This window comes from Strigops habroptila, chromosome 4 (assembly GCF_004027225.2).
Source record: "Strigops habroptila isolate Jane chromosome 4, bStrHab1.2.pri, whole genome shotgun sequence".
Lineage (NCBI taxonomy): Eukaryota > Metazoa > Chordata > Aves > Psittaciformes > Psittacidae > Strigops > Strigops habroptila.
This window is the reverse complement of record NC_046358.1, coordinates 85,538,228-85,558,124: the sequence shown is the minus strand read 5'-3', so window position 1 is coordinate 85,558,124 and position 19,897 is coordinate 85,538,228. Positions and strand designations below refer to the sequence as shown.

The following is a 19,897-nucleotide window of genomic DNA, read 5'->3' as shown; positions in this document are numbered from 1 at the left end:
TCCTGTTGCACTGCACGGGGCTGGAGCACGGGGAGGCTTTTGTAGGCAGACACTGAGCCCATATTTGTGTCTTATTCTATACTGCCGAATGACAAGGCCAGGTTGGACACGGGGGCTTGGAGCAACCTACTCTAGTGGAAGGTGTCCCTGCCCATGGCAAGGGGTTGGAACTGGAGGAGCTTTAAAAAGTCCCTTCCAGTCTGGGATTCTATGACAATAGCTTTATAGAAGCTAATTAAAAGAAAAAGCCTTAAGCCAAGGTAAAGAGCCAGACTAGCACAAACCCCCTCTCCAGCAGGACTCAACCCCTGTGTGAATGCTGACGGTCAGGAGCAGTGAGCAATGTCCTTCCTCTGACCCATCCAATACATTGTGAAGGTGCTCAAGCCTGGATTTCCATCTCTGCCGCTCTGATCTGCGCTCACAGCTGGCATGAAAGGAGCAGCGTTTTCCAGCGCAGATGCACTGCTGCTGAAATATCAGCTCTCAGCAGGTACCTGAGTTGTCTTAATCCTACCTAAATCCCACAGCAACTGCGCCTACCCTTCTGCTAATCTCCCTGTCCTATCAAAGGGTGATTTCTCCCCAGTGCCAGCCATTAGGCAAGAAGCGATGGGCACAGCTTCCCACCCCCCTTCCAAAGTCCAGTGTCAAAAGGGCTTAAAGAAATCAGACATTTAAAGCAGGACAAAATCAGCACAGTTTAAACCATAAAACCAGGAAGAAAGCACTTTTGGTAGAATCCAATAGTTAACCGTAAAACACCAAATGGCAGCATTGTGCCACAACCTGAGGCAAACAGCGGTGCTGGGGATCTACTCAGGAGGAAAGGGCAGCGTAGAGGGGGGATGCAGCAGCAGCTCCATTAGCAAATGAGCACAAAGGAGGGGAACAGCAGGAGCTATGGATTTCAGGAGAAACAGGCTCTTGCAGAACAAGACCCCAAAGCCCCGGTGCCTGTTCAGCCCTGCCAATGGACTCCAGATGCAGAGCAGCATTCCTGCCACATGTGTCAGCATCCTTTGGACAAAGGTCATATCCCACCCTCAGTCAGCAAATCACGATGTGTACAAATAACTCAAATACTCTTGCACAATTATACTTTGATGTCAAAGCTAATGCCTTCCCAGTAATGCCGTTCCTACATGGTCTAATGGCTTGAAGATTCCACTGCTTCTGAGGGAAAGGAAAGCAGCAGCAATGCAGAACCTCTGTGCTAATCATCACCAGCTGCCTACCAGCAACTGGATCTCCACATTCCTGAGACAAGGAAAATGGGACATTATTGTCTTGGCTGATACAGAGGGCAGCCTGAGACTGCATCACACCAAAACAGCTCTCAGCCATGGAAGTGGACGCTTCTGAGGACAGTGCCCCATAGAGCTTCCTGAAAAGGCATCACTGCAGGAGTTTGTATAAATAGTTGTCTAAAAAGTAACATTTGTATAAATATTTGTACAAAAAGTGACATTTGTAGAAATATTTGTATAAAAAGTGACATTTGTACAAAAAGTAATATTTGTAGAAATATTTGTATAAAATAACATTTGTCTATATAATTGAATAGAAACTTGATAAAAATATTTGTCTGAAACTAAAAGGCAGCCCCAAACACAGGCCGGGCATCGCTGGCAGCCCCAGGGCAAGGAGGAGACCTCCTGCTGCCCCATCTGTGCTGCACACCAGGAGGAAGAGGAGGCTCCTGCCAGGCCCAGCTAATAGCTTATTCCTCTTTGATCAGTCAAGCAAGGAGCTGTAAGAAGGGAAAAGGCTGCTGGAGCAGAGAGTATTTAGAGGGAGGAGAGCTAAAGGAGCTGAGCACGCTGCATCAAATGGATTCCCACCCCATGTTTTCCCTGCAAGCGGTGTTTTTCCAAGCACTGAAGGGGTCCCTTCAAAAGAATAGGTTTACTGAAAAGTGAGGAAAAGCAGATGTGTCCAGGCTGTTAAGGGCAGTGAGGCAGGGGAAGGCTGAGTTAAACACAGGGAGCATCTCTGGACTCCAAGTTGTGATCCACAATGATGGATTAAGAGAGCATGCCATCACAGAATGCCAGACTGGTTTGGGTTGGAAGGGACCTTGAAGTTCCTCTAGTTCCAACCTCTTGATCAGTGGGCATGAATACCGGTTTGTATCAGCCACATAAATCAGATTTAACTTTGGATTCACAGTTTTCTGTAAAACACCAGTGCCCAACTAGGACACAGCAGCAGTGGGCATGCAGGAGGTGGACACACATGAATAAGCCCATGCCTTAAGGACCTGGACCACTGTGGAGACTTTGACTTAGCTGTGACCTTACCCTGGCACTGCACAGCATGAACCCCGTGTGCGGGCAACGAGACCCACTCTGCAGCTTGTGCTGCCCCCCTGCACTGGCACTGCAGGGTCACTGCAATGATGGCTGGACCCAGGGGCAGTCAAGTAGTCTGTCTTTTTGTCTCTTTTGACCAACAGCTTTCACATTATTCATGTCTCTGCCTCAGTTTCGCTGCTGGCAGCTCAGCTCCCCCCACAGCATCTCTGGCTAGAACAGCCCATCCCAAAGGGATGGCAGAGAGCATTCAGATCCTCACCACAGAGCTCCTCCACCTGCGAGCCTGCTCCAGCCTTCCATTGCTTCACCTTGGAGAGAAATGTGAGTGAAATCCAGCTCTGCTGCCAACTCAGACAGGAAGGTGCTGAGCTATAGGGCTTGAAATAAAGTTCAGATTAAAGAAAGAGACCTGTTCAGATTGAGAAGAAAGGAGGGAAAGAAACCAACAGAAAGACCAACCCCTGGGATAACAGACAGACAGTATGGCAATGGAATTACATCCGTGAGCTGATGGGGATGCTCCTACCCCTGCAAGCCAGAGTGAGACAAGGCATCCGAGAGTTATCCTTTCACAGATGGGGTTTGGCATGTGCCAAATCTGAGGAGAAGCGACGTTCTGAGCAGAGAAATGGGACGTCCACGCTGCACTTATGTGGTTGTGCAACCACCAGCACGAGTGGGAGCTGCTGTGCAGGAGAGAACCGGCGCATAGGAGAGGACGGGAGAACCGCGCTTCCCGCAGGCACACTTACAGCCTTTGGCTTGAAGGGAGGTTGGATCTCCTTCCGCTCCAGCTTGTCCCAGTCGATGTAGCGGAAGAACGCGTGCTCCTTGATGTCCCGCTCCCCTTCTGGGCCGCATCCCAGGCGCTTGGCAGGGTGCTTGGTCATCAGCTTGGGGAGAGGAAGAGAAGGAACAGTCACCCATAGGGTGTTCAACTGCAGTGATGCCCCCGGCAGCCTGTACCCTGCAGCCGCTGCCTCAGGATACCCCTCATCAGGGCTCCCATCTCTTCTGCCTGAGGCTGCTGCTTGAGGCAGAGGGAGAAGCTGGAGCAGCTCCAGACACAGGAATGGCTGACATCGGCTTATGAACCAGACTAAGCAGGTTGCACATGAGTGCTGGATGGGATGAGCACATCCTCTGTTCCTCTGGGAATGAAATTGGTTCACCGAGAAATAACTCCCTGCACGGCTGCAGTCACAGCAGCCTGCTGGAGGAAAAAGCCCAACAGTCCATTAATGTTGTTTATCATCTAAACTTCTCCTCTCCACTGGCTCAATAAGGGCCAGTGGAAGTGAAATGGGCCACAGGAATTAAGGACAGCCGTACAATATTAATATCCTGGGGGCATTGTTTGAGCTGTGTCCAGAGATCAGATGACGATTCCAGAGATTTATATGATGTTGATAAGCACAGAGAATATGAGCTGTACACTTGCAACAAAAGGGCTGCTTTATTAAAAGCAGGGCAGTTAAAACTGATCCCAGAGCTGTGCAGAGGTTGACTCTGGGTCCTGGGGCCCAACTTCTGTTGGGACTGGCCCCCCAGAGGAAAGATTTTTGTAAGCAAGTGTTTTGTAATGAAAAGAAACACATCAGTCCAAGCACTGGGCAGCCCACTGGGCGCAAGGGGTGAACAAACCCCCACATCAGCCATCCATGCCATCCATGATTGCACAAGCCAAACTTGTTCAGGGAAGCTCATCTCTAAAAATAGTGCTACAACAGGGAGCTGAGACTAAGGAAAAGCCTGCCAAAAATAACCAAAACAACCAAAAACTATCCTTAAAGGAAAAAACCCCAATAAATGTGAAGCAAGAGTGGAACTGCTCACCACTGTGCTAGCAAATAGCTCTACATTCACAGCCAGCCAGCTGCGAGGCAACCTGCAGCTCCAAGACTGATGGAGCGAGGCTTCCCTGAGCCAGCAGCACCCCCTGAGAAGCCCATCTGCACACAGCAAGGGCCCACCAGGCTTCCCAAGCTGGACAAGTGATTTTCCAGATGGTCAGACCTGCCTCTCCTCGGGGCAGGGATGTGACTGGCATCCGCATCAGCGTTCAGAGCCCATCCTGTGTGAGGAGACTTGCTGGAGCTGCACTGGTGGGCTGCAGGGGAGGGCAGGGGGGCCAGCTGGCAGCAAAAAGCAAAGCAAGATGTTTTTCTAACTCCTGTTTTACTGCTTTGGGGGTAAACAATACAGTTTCCTTTGGTATGGCAGCAGGCAGCCCTTTATAAAGAAAACCACCAACAAACCCCAGTGTAAGAAGCCTGGTAAGGCAGAAGATGTTCTGCGTCCTTGTATCTTGAATGAGCAGCTGGTACAAGCAGGAGGGGCTGAATCTGGCCACTGTCCCCTGGGAAGAGAGGGGAGTGGTGCCACCAGCAGGGCAGGGAGCCCACCACTGCCAAGGCAGCACAGCAAGGCAGCTTTCACATCACCTCAGCCCATGGGCAGGCATCTGCCCGCTCCCTGCCCCACTGAACCTCACCATCCCTTATCTCTCACTACATCCCCTTCACACTGACTTGGGCTCAGCTGAGCAAGAGCATCTTTGCATGTCCTCAGTGGGCTCCAGACAGCATCCTGACCATTCAATCAGGTCCCACTTTAGCTGTGATAAAGCCAGAGAATAAAAAGCATCCTGTGACTGAACAAGGTTTTCCTAAGTTAGACAGGGCTTGGAGCAACCTGCTCTAGTGGAAGGTGTCCCTGCCCGTGGCAGGGGGCTGGAACTGGATGATCTTTAAGGTCCCTTCCAACTCAAACCAATCTGGGATTCTGTGATTCTAGGATAAAGCCAGTCTTTGACGACAATGTGAAAGTCTGGAACATGCTAATGAACTGATATAACGATACGGGTGTCACATCAAATAGAATCATAGAATCATTCAGTTTGGAAAGGATCTTTAAGATCATCGAATCCAGCCATTAACTCAGCACTGCCAAGGCCACCAGTAAGCCATGCCCCCAAGCACAACATCTACAAGTCTTTTAAATCCCTCCAGGGATGGTGACTCCACCACTGCCCTGGGCAGCCTGTTCCAGTGCTTTACAGCCCTCTCATTGAGGACATTTTTCCTAATATCCCATCTAAATAGCTTAGTTTGCAGCAAACATGTAAAGAAATCCATCTGTGAGTCTTTGCTGTGAAGTGCTGCTCCTGAACACACCGACACCTCTACCTTCAACTGCCACATCACAGTATTTCTATACATGCATCCAGAAATTACATTTTCTTGTTTTCCTATTGTGATTTTATGCATGTGAGCATGAAGGCACCATCTGTTATTGATATATAGTACCCCATAAACATGCAGATTGATTCTCCTGGCTTACGTAGGATCATCATTTAGCTTTGTTTGCATTAAACAGGAACAGGTTGATTTAATCCCCATACTAACGCAGTGAAAACCCTTCAGGCTTCTGCAGATAAGGATGTTTCAGACCAAATCATGTCTGATGTTCGCAGCTCAGATACAGGGAATGTCCAAGTCTGGATTCAACTGCTTTGCTAAACCTCGGCGTTAGCTGGGGTTCTTACTATCTGGAAGGCACGTGGATGCTGCGTGTTCACTGAACAGCACCAAGAGGAACAAAGCTGACCCAGATGATCTTTGCCCACGTTTGTGAGACCACATGGCTCATGGGCAGCAGCCCCACTGGGACCTTCCCATCAGGGCACCATCAGCTCCTTTGCCTGGGCACACTTCTGTGCCATGCCACCATGGCAGCACCATCTGGCCTCATCCCAACTGCAGCCAGGAGCAGATCCCAATGCTCCCACCTTCCAGCTGCCCTTCTCCTACCCACAGCCACTGAGACACCACTGGAAATACTACTCTAAATAGCTAGGATCTTCACTGCAGAAAACCTGCCATTGAATGCCTTTGCTACCAGGCAGAGATCAAAAAGGGAGCTGCTATTCACAGACAACCTGCTCACCTGGAAAGGGCTGCTTTGCTCAGGCACGGTCAAACCCCTCCATACGGGAAAACAGTTGATGGCTTGTGCCAGTGCCCAGGAATGGGAGCCTGGCTCCTGACAACCGAAGCAGAGCTCAAGAGAGCAGCGCTGAGCTACCTGCACCACGGAACAGCAGCTCCAACATCAGCCTTCAGACAAAACCTGAGCTGACAGCAGAGGAGGGAAATGCTCTGTTTGATCTGCTAATTGCTGCTGACTGCGAGTCAAGGAGCTACGTCCTGGTGAACTCTCCATTTACTTCCCAGCCAATGATCTCTGATGAATGCTTGTTTCTTGGCTCAGACCAACACAAGGCTTTCAGAATCAAATGCTTTTCATCTCCGCGCTGTGCAGCAGTAAGCGATGACTGGCACCGGCGCGCAGAGTGAAGCCGCGTGGGAACACCACCATTGTTTTGGAGAGCAGTGAAATACCAAACCCTTCACATTCTGGAGTCGAGGCTTCTTCAATTGCTTGTTCTCTGCACTGGTACCAGGCTGGGTTTGTGCCCTCCTGCAAGACCTACCACATACAACACAGGCAGTGGGGCCTCGGTGCCCCTGCAGTTCATTGGGACATATTTCACTGTATTCCAGGGGAAATGTAACTACCTTGTTTCCAGCTTACTGACAGTTCTTAAATACTGCACTTATTTCTAATTGAACTTTCTGGTGTAGCAGTTTGGTGATGACAAGGAATGTCACAAGTTTGGGTGCACTTCCTGAAACAACAGTTGTACAAGGGGAACTGCCACTTCCCTGCAAAAACCCACAGGAATTCATAAGAGCCAAGCCCTCCCTGCATGGCTGAACATCCTCCCATGCAGCCTCCCAGTTCCCAAAGTGAGAAAAGCCACTGCAGCTACACCCAGCAGATGTTTCAGTCATGGGCTCTTCTCGTCTATTTACAGCGTTCCCATTCTGACTGATGCAACAGCAACGAAGCTGACAGTGAGATTCAACCCTGTTCCAGCATCTGCTCCCTCAGGCACCATGGGTATAATGGTGTTCACAGCATCACCAAAAGCATCTTCCCTCCCTTCTGCCCAGCCACTGGGCTTTCTCCTTATGTCCCAGCCAACAACAGGAATGAGAGATGGTAAGAAAGCCTGTGGAAATTCCCCCTCCAGTCACCAGTGTTTCTGAATTAAGGACTTGATTTCCCTACATTCCACCAAAGGATGCCTGGACAGCATCTCCCTCCCTGCGCCCACAGGATCACCTGCAGCAGCTTCTCCCACAGGACAAGTGAATACTCCTCTTTAACACCAGTGTTGAATCCTGGCAACACTGGGAAGAGGCTCTGAAATGCCGCAGTGGGAGCGTGAAGCGCGAGATGTGTCATTTGTAGATAGAAACGCTATTTTCAGACACGGAAAGCTCAGATGTTTTAAATATTAACTGTTAAAAGCAAACATTTTTTAAATTCCTACACAAACACATATTTATAGCACCATTTGACACTGCCTGGCTGAGATGAGGCTCGGTCCCAAGCAATAACCACATGCACAATAACATCAGGACCTAGCCAGCCTTTATTCATCACGGCTCAAATCAGCGCAGACTGCATCTAAGTCTTGCCTAGGGCCAGCCCATAGAGAGCTCAAGGCACAGGGCAATGCAGAGCTTCACTGCAAATTGAGAGCTCTGATAATGGAGGTACTGCCCTGACTCAACAGTACTGGGGCACTGAACTGGAGGTGGCCCAAGGGACAACTCATTACAGCTACATGGAAACTGCTGCAGGATGAAGGGTTTGTATCTGATCTTAGAAAAACCAGTCAGAAACCACAGTCATTTTCTCTGAGCATCATTTTCCTTTTCAGGGAAAGATAAGCATAAAGCTCCCCTGTTGGTACCTAACAGGGAACAGGGTCTCTGGGCAGATGTCCTCAATCCCCACATCCCAACCAATGCTCCCATTTCCTCCTGACCTTCACCTGAGCACAGACAGGCCAGCCCTCAGGTCCTACCTGCATTTCTGCTCAGTGTAATGGCACAGAATAGATCCAGGTGCTATTTTTACTTGGTTTCAGTACATACACACGAATTAGCACAAGTCGTGTTGTAGGAGCAGAGCACAGCAGAACACAACTGGGTTTTGCCACATTCTCCCAGAGGAGAACAGGGAGAAGCTGGGACCATGCACCTAGGTCTGCACACTGCTGGAGGTGCATGGACATTCCTGCACCCATGGCTGCACTCCTCCTCCTGGCAAAACACAGGCCAGCCCTTACCCCTTTGCAGATCGCCACAGCCTCCTTGGACATGGACTTGGGGTAGGCGACGTTGTGCTCCATGATGGACTGGAAGAGCTCATCTTCATCTTCCCCCTCAAAGGGAGCCTAGGGCAAAGCAAACAGAGGTTCAGTGGCATTTCGTGGCCTCTGAGCTTCCATTTGCTGCTGTGATCCTCAGCCACGAAGCCAGCTCTGGCTGCACTGCACAGTGCCCTGTGTCTCAGTGCTGCATCCACAGCTTCATCACCAGCACCGAGAAGACACCCCCCCCACTGTGTACCAGCAACAGAACAAATCACAGCTCACAATGGAACCTAACCCAATCCCATAAGAATCAATTAAAATTCAATTACCTGGCCAGCTAACATTTCATAGAGCAGGACGCCAAATGCCCACCAATCCACAGACTTCCCATAGGGCTGATAAGCAATTATCTGAAACAACACAAACAGCACGGTTACACTCCCATTTTTAACCTGTTGGCACAACACAAACCCATTTCCAGTTGTAGTCCAGGTCAGAAGGACGTTATTTACTGAGACATCAGTCCCTGAACAGGGGGGAGCTGCAATTAGAAACAGCATGTGGTAGGCAGAGGGTTCAGTAGCTTTAAAAAAATCACCAGCCTTCAAGTGTGCACTAAATATTAGAAACATAAACAGAATATTTGCTGTGACTTGAGACAGATTCCTTCTGATTCAGGTGGAACTTCATATTTGCTGTGCTCTCCAGCCTGGGCACAGCCAGGTCCACCGGAGCAGGAGCCATTCCCACTCACCCTCATGCCCTTTGGAGTTTTTCTTCCCCACTGACTTCAGTGCAGTTGGTTTGAAATATCAGTACAGAGTTTATCCCTGCATGGATAGTACGTGGCCCTTTAAAACAGAATTGCAGCATATGGGCAGCCAAACCCCTCTGCATTCCAGGCTGCCAGTTTGCTGTCTGATATTTATTGAGGAACATCCCTCACAACCTAATAACTGACAGCCCTACCCTCACCCGAGCAGTGTGGCTGTGTTGGAGTTGGGATCTAACTTTGGGGTTTGGGATTTTAAATTTAAAGATATCAGCATTTATTGAGGGTAAGGCACCAAGCCAGGAATTGTATTTTCCATGATTCACTCTGCAAAACCTGAAATACCCCAAATTTCACCATTGTATGACCTGCAGCAAAGCCACCCAATGAACCTGCCGCCGTACAGTGGGTGCCCTCACCTGTGTGCGTTGGCGCTTTGGGGTACCTACAGCTGAAACCCATGGAGGGCTCAGTCCCTCACTAGTGAAGCCTCCAGCCAGCCCCCTCCTTATCCCTTCATCATGGGGGTCCTTCCACCCTCCATCCACATCCGAGGGGAGCAGTGACAGGTCCCGCGCAGGGACCGCAGGAGGAGACAGGCTCCTGCAGGTCTTTCAAGCCCTGGTTTCACTGCTGGGTGGCTGGTGCTGGGCGTCACTGCAGCGCTTGGGCTTTGACAGGCCCTGGGCTCTGCCATCTGTTACTTAATGCAAAACAATTACGTGATGTATTCATCCTAATTGCAGGGTTCTATTCCGCACAGATTCCTGCACTCCAGCACAAATGCAAATCATATGCTAATCATGGGAGAACGTACACAGCAATCCAGCTCCAGAGGACTGTCCCCAGGCAAGGCTCCAGTCCCACGGGCAAACCACAGAATCATAGAATGGTTTGGGCTGGAAGGGACCTTAAAGCTCCACCAGCTCCAACCCCCTGCCATGGGCAGAGACACCTTCTGCCAGACCACGTTGCTCCAAGCCCCGTCCAACCTGGCCTTGAACATTGTCAGGGATGGCCCTTCAGCCTCAAGAGTCTTCATGTTCAGCAGCTCTCAAAAGACCTCTGAAGTGTCCAAAAGGATCCAGCCAGGGGGTACATCAAGATGCAGGGTAGGTGCTGCCACCCCACATAAGAGGCGAGTTCCATCCTGCATGATTAGACAAGACTGGCTCCAATGTTCTCTTCTGCCCTGGTCCAGCCACACATCCAAATGCAATGACACAACCCCAGCTGCCTTGACAGCATCCTGTGGTCTGGCCAGACCTTCCCACCAAGATCAGACACTGACTTTCAGCTCTGAATTTCCTCGACCGAGCACACTTGAAGTTCCTCCCACTTGTTCTTTAGATGATCTATGAGAGCTCTGGGAAATTGAGGTGTGAACTGTTCACACCATAAAGGCCTTTAAAAGAAAACAGCCCTTCAGAGAAATCCTTGCAGGAAAGCATCTCTGCAAATTGAAGTCACTGATGGCATGTTGGGGAAGGTCAGAATCCAACATGTTTTGTTCAGAGGGAACCACATGCATGGGGTATCTGCACTCAGTACCTGTGCCCTTGGCACGTAGAGCTGTATCTTAGAATAGAAAAAGCCCTAAAAATGGGTCAAGCAAGTCACAGGACATTTTTACCCTGAAGATGTGTTGGCTTGAGAACATTGCAGCTTCCTAAGGGAGGAAGCACGGTCCAGCAGGACCCCCCTGGAGTGCTGCAGGCTTGGCTGTTCAGCTGGAGAGCACAGCAGAGGGGCATCCCCCTATTGCCATCCACAAAACAGGCAGGTGTAAATTCACTCTTTGAGACCCACTATAGCATATTTAATACCATCCCTGTGTACCGTAGTGATTTGCACCCTCATTTCACATTTTCTGTTTTGATTTTGTGGGAAAAAAACTTCAAGCAAGGAGAAGAGGATGAGTTGAAGTGGTAATGCTCAGGAAAATACCAAGAGAACTGGTCATTTGTCCTGCTTTGAAAGAGCATTAATCACACAGCAACTGAGCTATGGACCAAGAGAACACCGATATCAATCTTGGTAGGATGTGGGTATGTAACACACATTGGAATGAGTAATTAAACACTGCTGTGGCTGCAGCCAGACACAATGCAGCTCAGCTCACAAGTGCCTCTATGTCCCAGCAAAGAGAACCTCTTCCTCTAAAATATTTAAATGAATAAATATTAATCTCAACATTGAAAATTCAGTGGAGGGAGAAGATTTGAGAGGGAACAGACATTTGCGAATAGTTACCCACCTGAGTTCCACAAGCCTGACATTAAATGGCACCCCATAGCACTTCATGTGTCATGTATGACTCTATCACATGAGTAATAACCAAATGCAAAGCAATTTTGGAGCAATCTAGAGCTGTAGTCAGGGAGCCTCCCCTCATCAGACACGCAGCCCTTCACTGCAAGCAGCAAGCTGGAGAGATCTAAAGGTTTCCACTTCACATGGAAATATTATCCGCTGATAATTCCATTTTTCTCATTGTGCTGGAAGCGCTGTCACACATGGTGAGGAGCAAAGCTGAGCTCCTGGGCTCATCTTCTCTGGGAGCAAGAAAGCGTGTGAAGAGCAGCCCTCGGTGGGTTTGAGCATGCCAAGGACCAGACAGGCATGGTGATGCCAGCAGCACAGACATGGGAAAAACACCCAGAGAGGGAAAGCACGCTGCAGGGAGACCAGCACAAAGGATCTGCTGTACTCAGAGGCAGAAGCAGGGCAAATAGCCAACAGAGAGCCAGATCCAGCATCATTGCTTCCTTAAGGTAGCCCCTGGGGACAGCCAGTGCCAAGGGGATGGACTTCCCAGGCTGAGGGTGAATTCACTAATGTCCCTGTTCCAATCAGCTGCCCAAATGAAGGTCATCCCATGGAAAAGAGCATCAGTCAGGCTGCTGGAACACGCACAGAGCAGCGGCTGCCTCTGCAAACCCTACCTCAGGTGCAATGTAGTCTGGAGTGCCGCAGAAGGTCTTGGTGGTCACCCCGTCCCAGATGTTCTCCTTGCACATGCCGAAGTCTGCGATCTTTATGTGCCCCTCACTGTCCAGCATCACATTGTCCAGCTTTAGGTCCCTACAAAGCAAAGCAGAGCAATGACACAAAAGACCACACGTGAAGCCACCCAGCAAGGACACAAATTTGCTGTCTCCAGGAGCCCTCCTGCAAGTGAGCTCTGGCTTTGTCTCACACCCAGGCTCTTTGCAGGATAACACTGGGGAAATGAGTACAAATAAGCCAGAGCTCTGTCAGGATGAAGTGTTTACTTTACTTTTAACCCACAGGAACACCATGCTGGGCAAATCGCTTTTAAGCGTGTGACGGGAAACACTCTCATCTACCAGGGAGGCAGATTTAATAGATCTATTTTTTTGCACCTATGGAAATCAAAGTGTACTTAACGTTCACCAGCGATGAAGAAGCACCTACTCAGCAGACATCCTGCATCACCTGCGCTACGCTCCCCCATGGAAACACCAATCACTGTGTTTCTCTCTGATCCTCAGCCACAGAGTATCTGTTACTTGGACCCAACCATGCAGGAGCTTTGCTCTTCAGCACAAACTGCAGGGACAGTTTCAGAGCTCCCGATCTTATCCCTGGCCCCTCAAGAGATGGGGTTCCAGCCTGAAGGACAGTTCTGTAGCCAACACTCAGCATTTCAGGTGCAATTTGTACATTACCAGCCATGTAATTATCACACAGTTCTGTGATTTGGGACACTCCTGGCTTATGTTCTATACTGCAAGGCATTACTCAAAGGTCTCTAGTTCAATTCTGGAGCATACTGCAAGATTTCCCTGGCCTGAGGGCGACAGCAAGTTCTAAGGCAGGTGAGAAACCTGGAGAAGGGCTTTGAACAAGGACATGTGGGGACAGGACAAGGGGAATGGCTTTAACCTGCCAGAGGGGAGATTGAGATGAGCTCTGAGGCAGAAGTTCTTCCCAGTGAGGGTGCTGAGGCGCTGGCACAGGGTGCCCAGAGAAGCTGTGGCTGCCCCATCCCTGGCAGTGTTCAAGGCCGGGTTGGACACAGGGGCTTGGAGCAACCTGCTCTAGTGGAAGGTGTCCCTGCCCGTGGCAGGGGGTTGGAGCTGGAGGAGCTTTATGGCCCCTTCCAACTCAAATCAGTCTGGAATTCTATGACCCCATTGGGAACAGCCTGCTCAGCAGTGCCATGGGGCTGCACGGTGCACAAGGCTTATATTAAGTAAGCATCCAGTAAAAGAATAGTATAATTTACAACTTCTTGCTGTTTTCTAAGACTGTTTTATCCAATTATTGTGCCAGTTCTTAGAAGCCTGACAGGCCAAAGGTAGACAGACACAGCCTGGATTCGGATTCAGAGGAAGGAAGGAAGGAATGGCACTGGGGACTGACAGACCTAGAATCTCTCTGTAGTGGCTGATGGCAGAAAACATCCCTCACATCAGGTTTGCTCCACTTCTTTCATCTTCAGAGCAGTCTTCAGCATCTCCTAACTTCAGTAGCACAGCTGGCATCTCTTTTTTGCAAAGCATTTAATGGTATCTGACAGTCACTAGCATGCTCTGCTCTACCTTGGGCTCTGGGAATACTCTGGAGCAGGGATGAGGAGCAGTACACTAGTTTCAGTGCTTAACCAGGGCCTGGTCCAGCACCGTTAACAGTAGGATAAGTGCAGATAAGCCATTCATAAGCACTAATCCTAGTGTTAATGTAAGAGAATAGTGCCCTGCAGCAGAACAAGTGACTCAGCATCAGTCCGCGCTGCCAGTGAGCGTTTGTGTTGTATGGATTGAAATGCATGAAACAGAGGCAAGAATGGAACCAAAGCTGCCTTCCTATGAAATGGGGGCAAAGACGGGGACTTGCTCCAAACCCAGTGACACTTTGAGGCTCACAACCCTGGTTTGGGTGGCAGCTGCTAGACCCCATCCGTGGCAGGAGCATCACAGAGCCCTGCACAGCACCACAGTCCCGACACTGCTCCGGCTGCGGCTAGAGTCCTCAGGGGGAAGAGAGGAAGGAGGAACTTGCTCACCTACCGGTAAATGATGCCTTTGCTCTGCAGGAAGAAGAGGCCAATGGCTATTTCTGCTGCGTAGAATCTGCAGTGAAAGGTTTGAAAGGGACACCCATAATTAAAGGAGATGAATCAAAATGAAAACCTTTCCAATGCAATCGTGCCAAATGAAAGGTGTGGGGCATATGTGACCAAAGGATAAAGACAGCACAACGTAAACCCTCCAGACAAGCATCACAGAAGAATGACACAACCTGGCATTGCCAGCATGGGCAGGGATGTGATCAGGCTGCTGTGGGCTAGCAGGAGCTGTCACTTCATGTTACACAAATTCACATCAAGTGAGAGCTGTTTGTTACTGTGCGCTGGCAACGTGGCTTGAGAAGTTATCTGTCATCTTGGGGAGGCCGAGGAGATAACACACAGTGCCACTGCCTTCTTTAATAAACATTCTGGGTCTGGGAGGACTCTGCCAAGAGCTCAAACCACCAGTTCACACCCACCAGGCTCTGCTCACTCGCTGTGTTCTTTATTTAAGCAGATGAAGGCTTTCACAAACACATTCTGCTCTGTCCATGTTATGTGGAGAAGAAGCCAAAAGCCAGCAGTTAACAGCCAGGTTGGCAACCCCAGTAGAGGAGCCAAAGACCCAGTGTCCTTCTTATACCCTGGGAAGGGCAGAGGGCAGACCAGAAGCATGCTCCTGGTGTCCCCCAGGAGCTTCCAAACCTCCTGCCTGGGCTTTTATGAAGGTCAATTACTTACCTATCAACCAGTGCAATGGATCCCAAAGAGGAGCTGGAGGCACCAGCACCCTTGGCACCAGGCAAAGGGTCATCCTGCACCTTCTGATTCCTGCTTTCCTTTCCCCTCCCTTTCTGCCCTGGAGTTGCTCCACAAAAGCCTGTGGCTTGGACTGTCCCTCCAGCTCTATGACAAAAGGTACACCAAATACCTACCCTGAAGGTGCCAAACAAGGGCTACTGAACTTACACAGCATGTGGCTCTTTAAACCTCCCAACCTGCTGGATCTGGTACATTAAGTCCCCACCATTCACGTATTCCATCACAAAATACAAGCGATCCTAGAGGAAAAACAAAAGCAAACAATTAGCAGCAGAATTATCAGTGCAGGGAATCCGCAGGGGTCAGAGCTGACAGCTCCAACCTGGATTTTTCATGGCAACACAACTGTCATCATTGCCCTTCCCAGGGGGTGCAGGTGGAGCTGGTGCTCACACAGAGCCCATCAGACAGACGTACTAATTGCTTTGCAATGCTCTGGACTTTAGCTCTGCACCTCTGCAGACAGATCTGATGGAGAAGGCGAGCGGAGGAATTCCTAAACCAGCGTTTTTTGCTTCCCGTTAACAAATCTGCTCTCATCCTTCACTGAGGCCATTTGCAGGGTGCTGGAGCAGACACCTCCCTGCTGGTATTTCTCCAGGCTCTGCACAGTTTCAATCAAGAGATGCACAAGAGACAGGAGCTGCCGTGCACAGGCAGTGGCCAGTGTGATTTCGCCAAGCACCAGAAGGGATGCGCGACATTCCCAGCATCCCAGGCTGAGAGGGTGAGCACACACTGCACAGACCTGGTTGATGTGGGGAGGTGGAAGGAGGCTGCACCCCCTTCTCTCACCCCTCCCAGTCTGTGCTGAGGCTGCACTTCATGTTCACACATCGTTAATTAAGCAATTGTTAAGGGTAGAACAAACAGGCCAGTCAGCGCCTTTGACACCTGCAGGTAGATAGAATCACAGCCACCAAAGAGCACACACTGACTTTGTTCTAATGTGTAGAACGAGCTTTGCTTTCATTAGTTCTCTCCAGATGAAAGCACTCCTCTTCCACAGCCACAGAGGTGCAGCCCTAAGGAATTCCCAAGCAAGCTTCTGAAGGGATGTGTTTTGCTCTGCACCACGCTTCAGGCTTGCACCATGCTCTGCCCTGGAGCAGTGGTGAGCTAGTGGGGGTGTGGAATAGACAGCACAGCTCCTGCATCCATTGGAAGTGTGAGTCCTGCTGGATGCAAGCCCAGTCCTCGAAACATTGCTGGGAATTCGAGAAACTGTGGGTGATGATCAATGCTGAGAGCAACAAGGCAAGAAGCAAGACTTGAGCATTCCCACAAAACCAGATTAATAATCCAAAAGCAAGTGAATCTTATCACGCTGCATCCCAAACAGAGCCCTGCAAGTCCTGGGAGGCTGCGGAGACTGGGGCAAGTGGGAACTCCACACCCCAACATCTTTCCCTGGGGAATTGTGCCCTTGGAACGCCACTTCCCTCTGATGTTTCACAGCTCTTTTTTCTAATGGGAAATGGCTGTGAGGAAAATCCTGCAGGAATCCAGACCCACCAACCTAAACCAGTGCAGGATGTTTCTCAGGGAAGGAGAAGCAGCAGCTCCGGACCACCATGTGAGTGGGTCCTCCCTACCAGCAGACATCTGTGCTCCAACCTGTGCTAGTTATGGATGAGGACAGCAAAGTGCTGTGTAACATCAGGCTTGAGCCACCCTTCTTAAAACAAGCAACTTCCTACAGCCTTCAAATACCAGTCATGGGGCCTGGATGTACAGGAGCCCAAAGCCACCCCTGGGCTGCCCCAGCCCTTAGGCCATGGAAGAGGAAGACACAAAGGCTAGAGCAATGCTAAAGCTTCAGGGGGGCAATATTACTTAATGGTAGAATCCCAGCCTGGTTTGGGTTGGAAGGAGCCATAAAGCTCCTCCAGTTCCAACCCCCTGCCATGGGCAGGGACACCTTCCACTAGAGCAGGTTGCTCCAAGCCCCTGTGTCCAACCTGGCCTTGAACACTGCCAGGAATGGGGCAGCCACAGCTTCTCTGGGCACCCTCATAGTAACTCATAATATTTCCCAATCCTCATTTCCTCCTTAAATAAACCTTTCCCTGCTTTTCGGACAGCAAGGATGAGCAGCCCAGAAGATATGCAAATGTGATCATTAGCACAATAAGGGCTATGGAGTAACTTGGGTAATCAGCTCCTCCACCCAGCATAGCCCCAATGCACAGCCCACCCTGACAGCAGGGCAGCCTCAAAGGTAATTAAGGATCGCACCAAAGGGGCAATCAGGCTGTGTAAAACATGTGGCACTGATGGGATAGGAGAGATTTTGGCTTATCAGATGAGTGAGAATTTGGGAGCGCATCCCTCTGTAATGAACAGCCTCTGCCAAGGCATGGATCCAGCACAGCAACAAGGCACAGGGCAAAGTCACCTTCAGCAGGCAGTGCCACGCTTGTCCCCCTGTGACAGCAACTGGAAAGTGAAGCAATGCTGTGCTCATTGCAGCTGCTTCCTAAATATATCGATCGACTTCAAGTAGGAAGAATATTAAAGAGATGGTCTCTTGAAACAGGCAGCTGAGCTCTAAAAGCAGGATCCGAGCTTTCCTCATTTGGGTGGAGAAGAGAACGCTGGTGCTTCAGAGAGAAGAACCGTCATGAATAAAGCAGCCAGATGGCTGGCGAGCCGATGGGCTGGAGGGAGGAGGGACATGGAAAGCTCTTGTCTACAGCAGAAAAGGATGGGATCTGTCCAGGTCTGGAGCATCCAAACTCACTGAGCAACAGCAAGTTACAGATACGTAAATACCCCCTTGCATGGAGCTGGTAAAACACCCCCCACTTCTCTGGGAGCCAAGATGAAACTCCCGGGGCTCTTTCCAACACCCTCCTCCTAATTGCCCAGCCCTTCGGTCCAGCTCCTGCCTGTGCCCATGCTGGGAACACAAGTCAGAGCCAGGACAACAGACATGTTCCCCATCCACCCACTATTTGTCATGTCTCAGCATCACCGCTGCTGCTGCGCCGTTCACTGCTGAGCCCCAAGGAGTGTAAGGGACACCCCCAGGAGCCCAGGCACTGACCTAGGAGCCTTTTGGGGCAGAGCACCACTCAGCACGGGGCTTCTCTCTTCCTTCAGACCCAGGCAGGAGCTCTCTCATTGCTCATCTTCCCTTCTTTAAAATGCAGATTTGGGGCTTTTCTCTCTCCCACCAGTCACTGACAGCCCTGGCTGAGAACTGTGCTCTGCACTGTGCTCCCAGAAATCAAAGTGCTTTGTGCCAGCACTCGATAATACACCCTGCTATACATTTTGATTACATTACAAATACGATTACTATTAAGCTACTATAGGTCTGCCAGGAATAATCCTGCACTGACTCACTTGAGATGCCAGAGAGATGCTGTGTGAAATAGCTTCTCCTGCCACAGTCTGATTGCTGTGCTGCAAAGCCGGTCTGCGGGCTTTAAATACACCGAATGTGCTCCGTAAATGAAATTCCTGGGATAATATTAAAATGTAATCCTCCTGGGAAGCATTGTCATCGCTCTAAAGGACTGTGCAGAGTCCCTTTCCCTTCCCACTGACACATACCTGGACATTTTCATTCACAGGTCGCTCATGGCCGGGCAGAGATTGCTTTAAAGGTTCCCTTTCCCCTTCCCCGCTGCCCCTTTCTGCTCCTGATCTGTACAAACTCAATCACATGCCTGTTTCAAACTGAATTTCCTGTGGTTTGTATTAGGTTTCACTCTGTACTTGGGCTTTTGATCACCAGAATGAATCCTAAGGAAAAGCACAGCACTTTGCTATCGGATCACAACAGATGTAGCAGGCTGAGGGCCACTTGAGGGGCTGGGGAATCACGTCCAACACCACCAACAGCTCCTGGTGAAACAACCTCAGGGGTGCAGATATTGTATGTTACAGCCTCCAGTTTAACACACACGCACATAGAATCACAGCCTGGTTTGGGTTGGAAAGGACCTTAAAGCTCATTCAGTTCCAAGCCCCTGCCATGGGCAGGGACACCTTCCACTAGAGCAGGTTGCTCCAAGCCCCTGTGTCCAACCTGGCCTTGAACACTGCCAGGGATGGGACATGTTGTTCATGGAGACACATTTGCAAGGAAATTGGACAAGTTGTGAGGTTGCCAAGGCAGAAAATACACTGCTGCTTTGGCAAGTGCAGTAATGTGGATCAGGAAAGAATCATGAATGAAAGCAAAGGTAAGTTCTCGAGAAGCTAAAATGCATGACCAGGGCAGAACTCTCTACAGCTCCATCCCCACAGCTCCTGGGTGTCCTGAAGCCATCCAGAAAGGCACTGGTTTGGGTAACTGGTGACACTGGGTCCCTAGAAGACAGTTTCTGCCCATAAACTCACCATGATGCCAAGTGACTAAAACCCATTGCGCAAAGTGCCAGCCTCCCCCTGCCCAATATTCGGGGTGCAGCAGGGTCCCCGCTGCCCAGGGAGAGGCTGTGGCACTGGCACTTACCATGGTCTGAAAGCAGGAGTGAAGCTGGGTCAGGAACGGAGGCTTCCCGGAGAGAGCCAGGACGCGCTTTTCAACCATCGTGCACTCTACATCATCATCCTGGATTACAACATCCTTCTTCAAGATCTTAACAGCATAGAGCTCATCCGTGCCCTTCCTCTCTGCCAGCATCACCTGCATGGGGAGAGGACACACAATGGGTAAAGGAAAACATATTTGCAACACTTCTAGCTTGCCATGGCTAACA

At 50.1% G+C, this 19,897-nt stretch overlaps 1 protein-coding gene across 2 annotated transcripts in view; it reads right to left on the bottom strand.

Annotated features, from left to right (window-relative positions):
• Positions 1-19,897, bottom strand: part of PRKCB (protein kinase C beta) — a 107,267-nt gene that overhangs the window by 11,125 nt on the left and 76,245 nt on the right. For both annotated transcript variants that reach the window (XM_030482749.2, XM_030482747.2), the window contains exons 10-16: positions 19,651-19,824; positions 15,330-15,421; positions 14,359-14,421; positions 12,268-12,406; positions 8,880-8,960; positions 8,524-8,631; positions 3,071-3,211 (exon numbers count right to left, since the gene is read on the bottom strand). In XM_030482749.2, the coding sequence (XP_030338609.1) occupies positions 3,071-3,211; positions 8,524-8,631; positions 8,880-8,960; positions 12,268-12,406; positions 14,359-14,421; positions 15,330-15,421; positions 19,651-19,824 (798 nt within the window). The remainder of the gene's footprint in view (positions 1-3,070; positions 3,212-8,523; positions 8,632-8,879; positions 8,961-12,267; positions 12,407-14,358; positions 14,422-15,329; positions 15,422-19,650; positions 19,825-19,897) is intronic.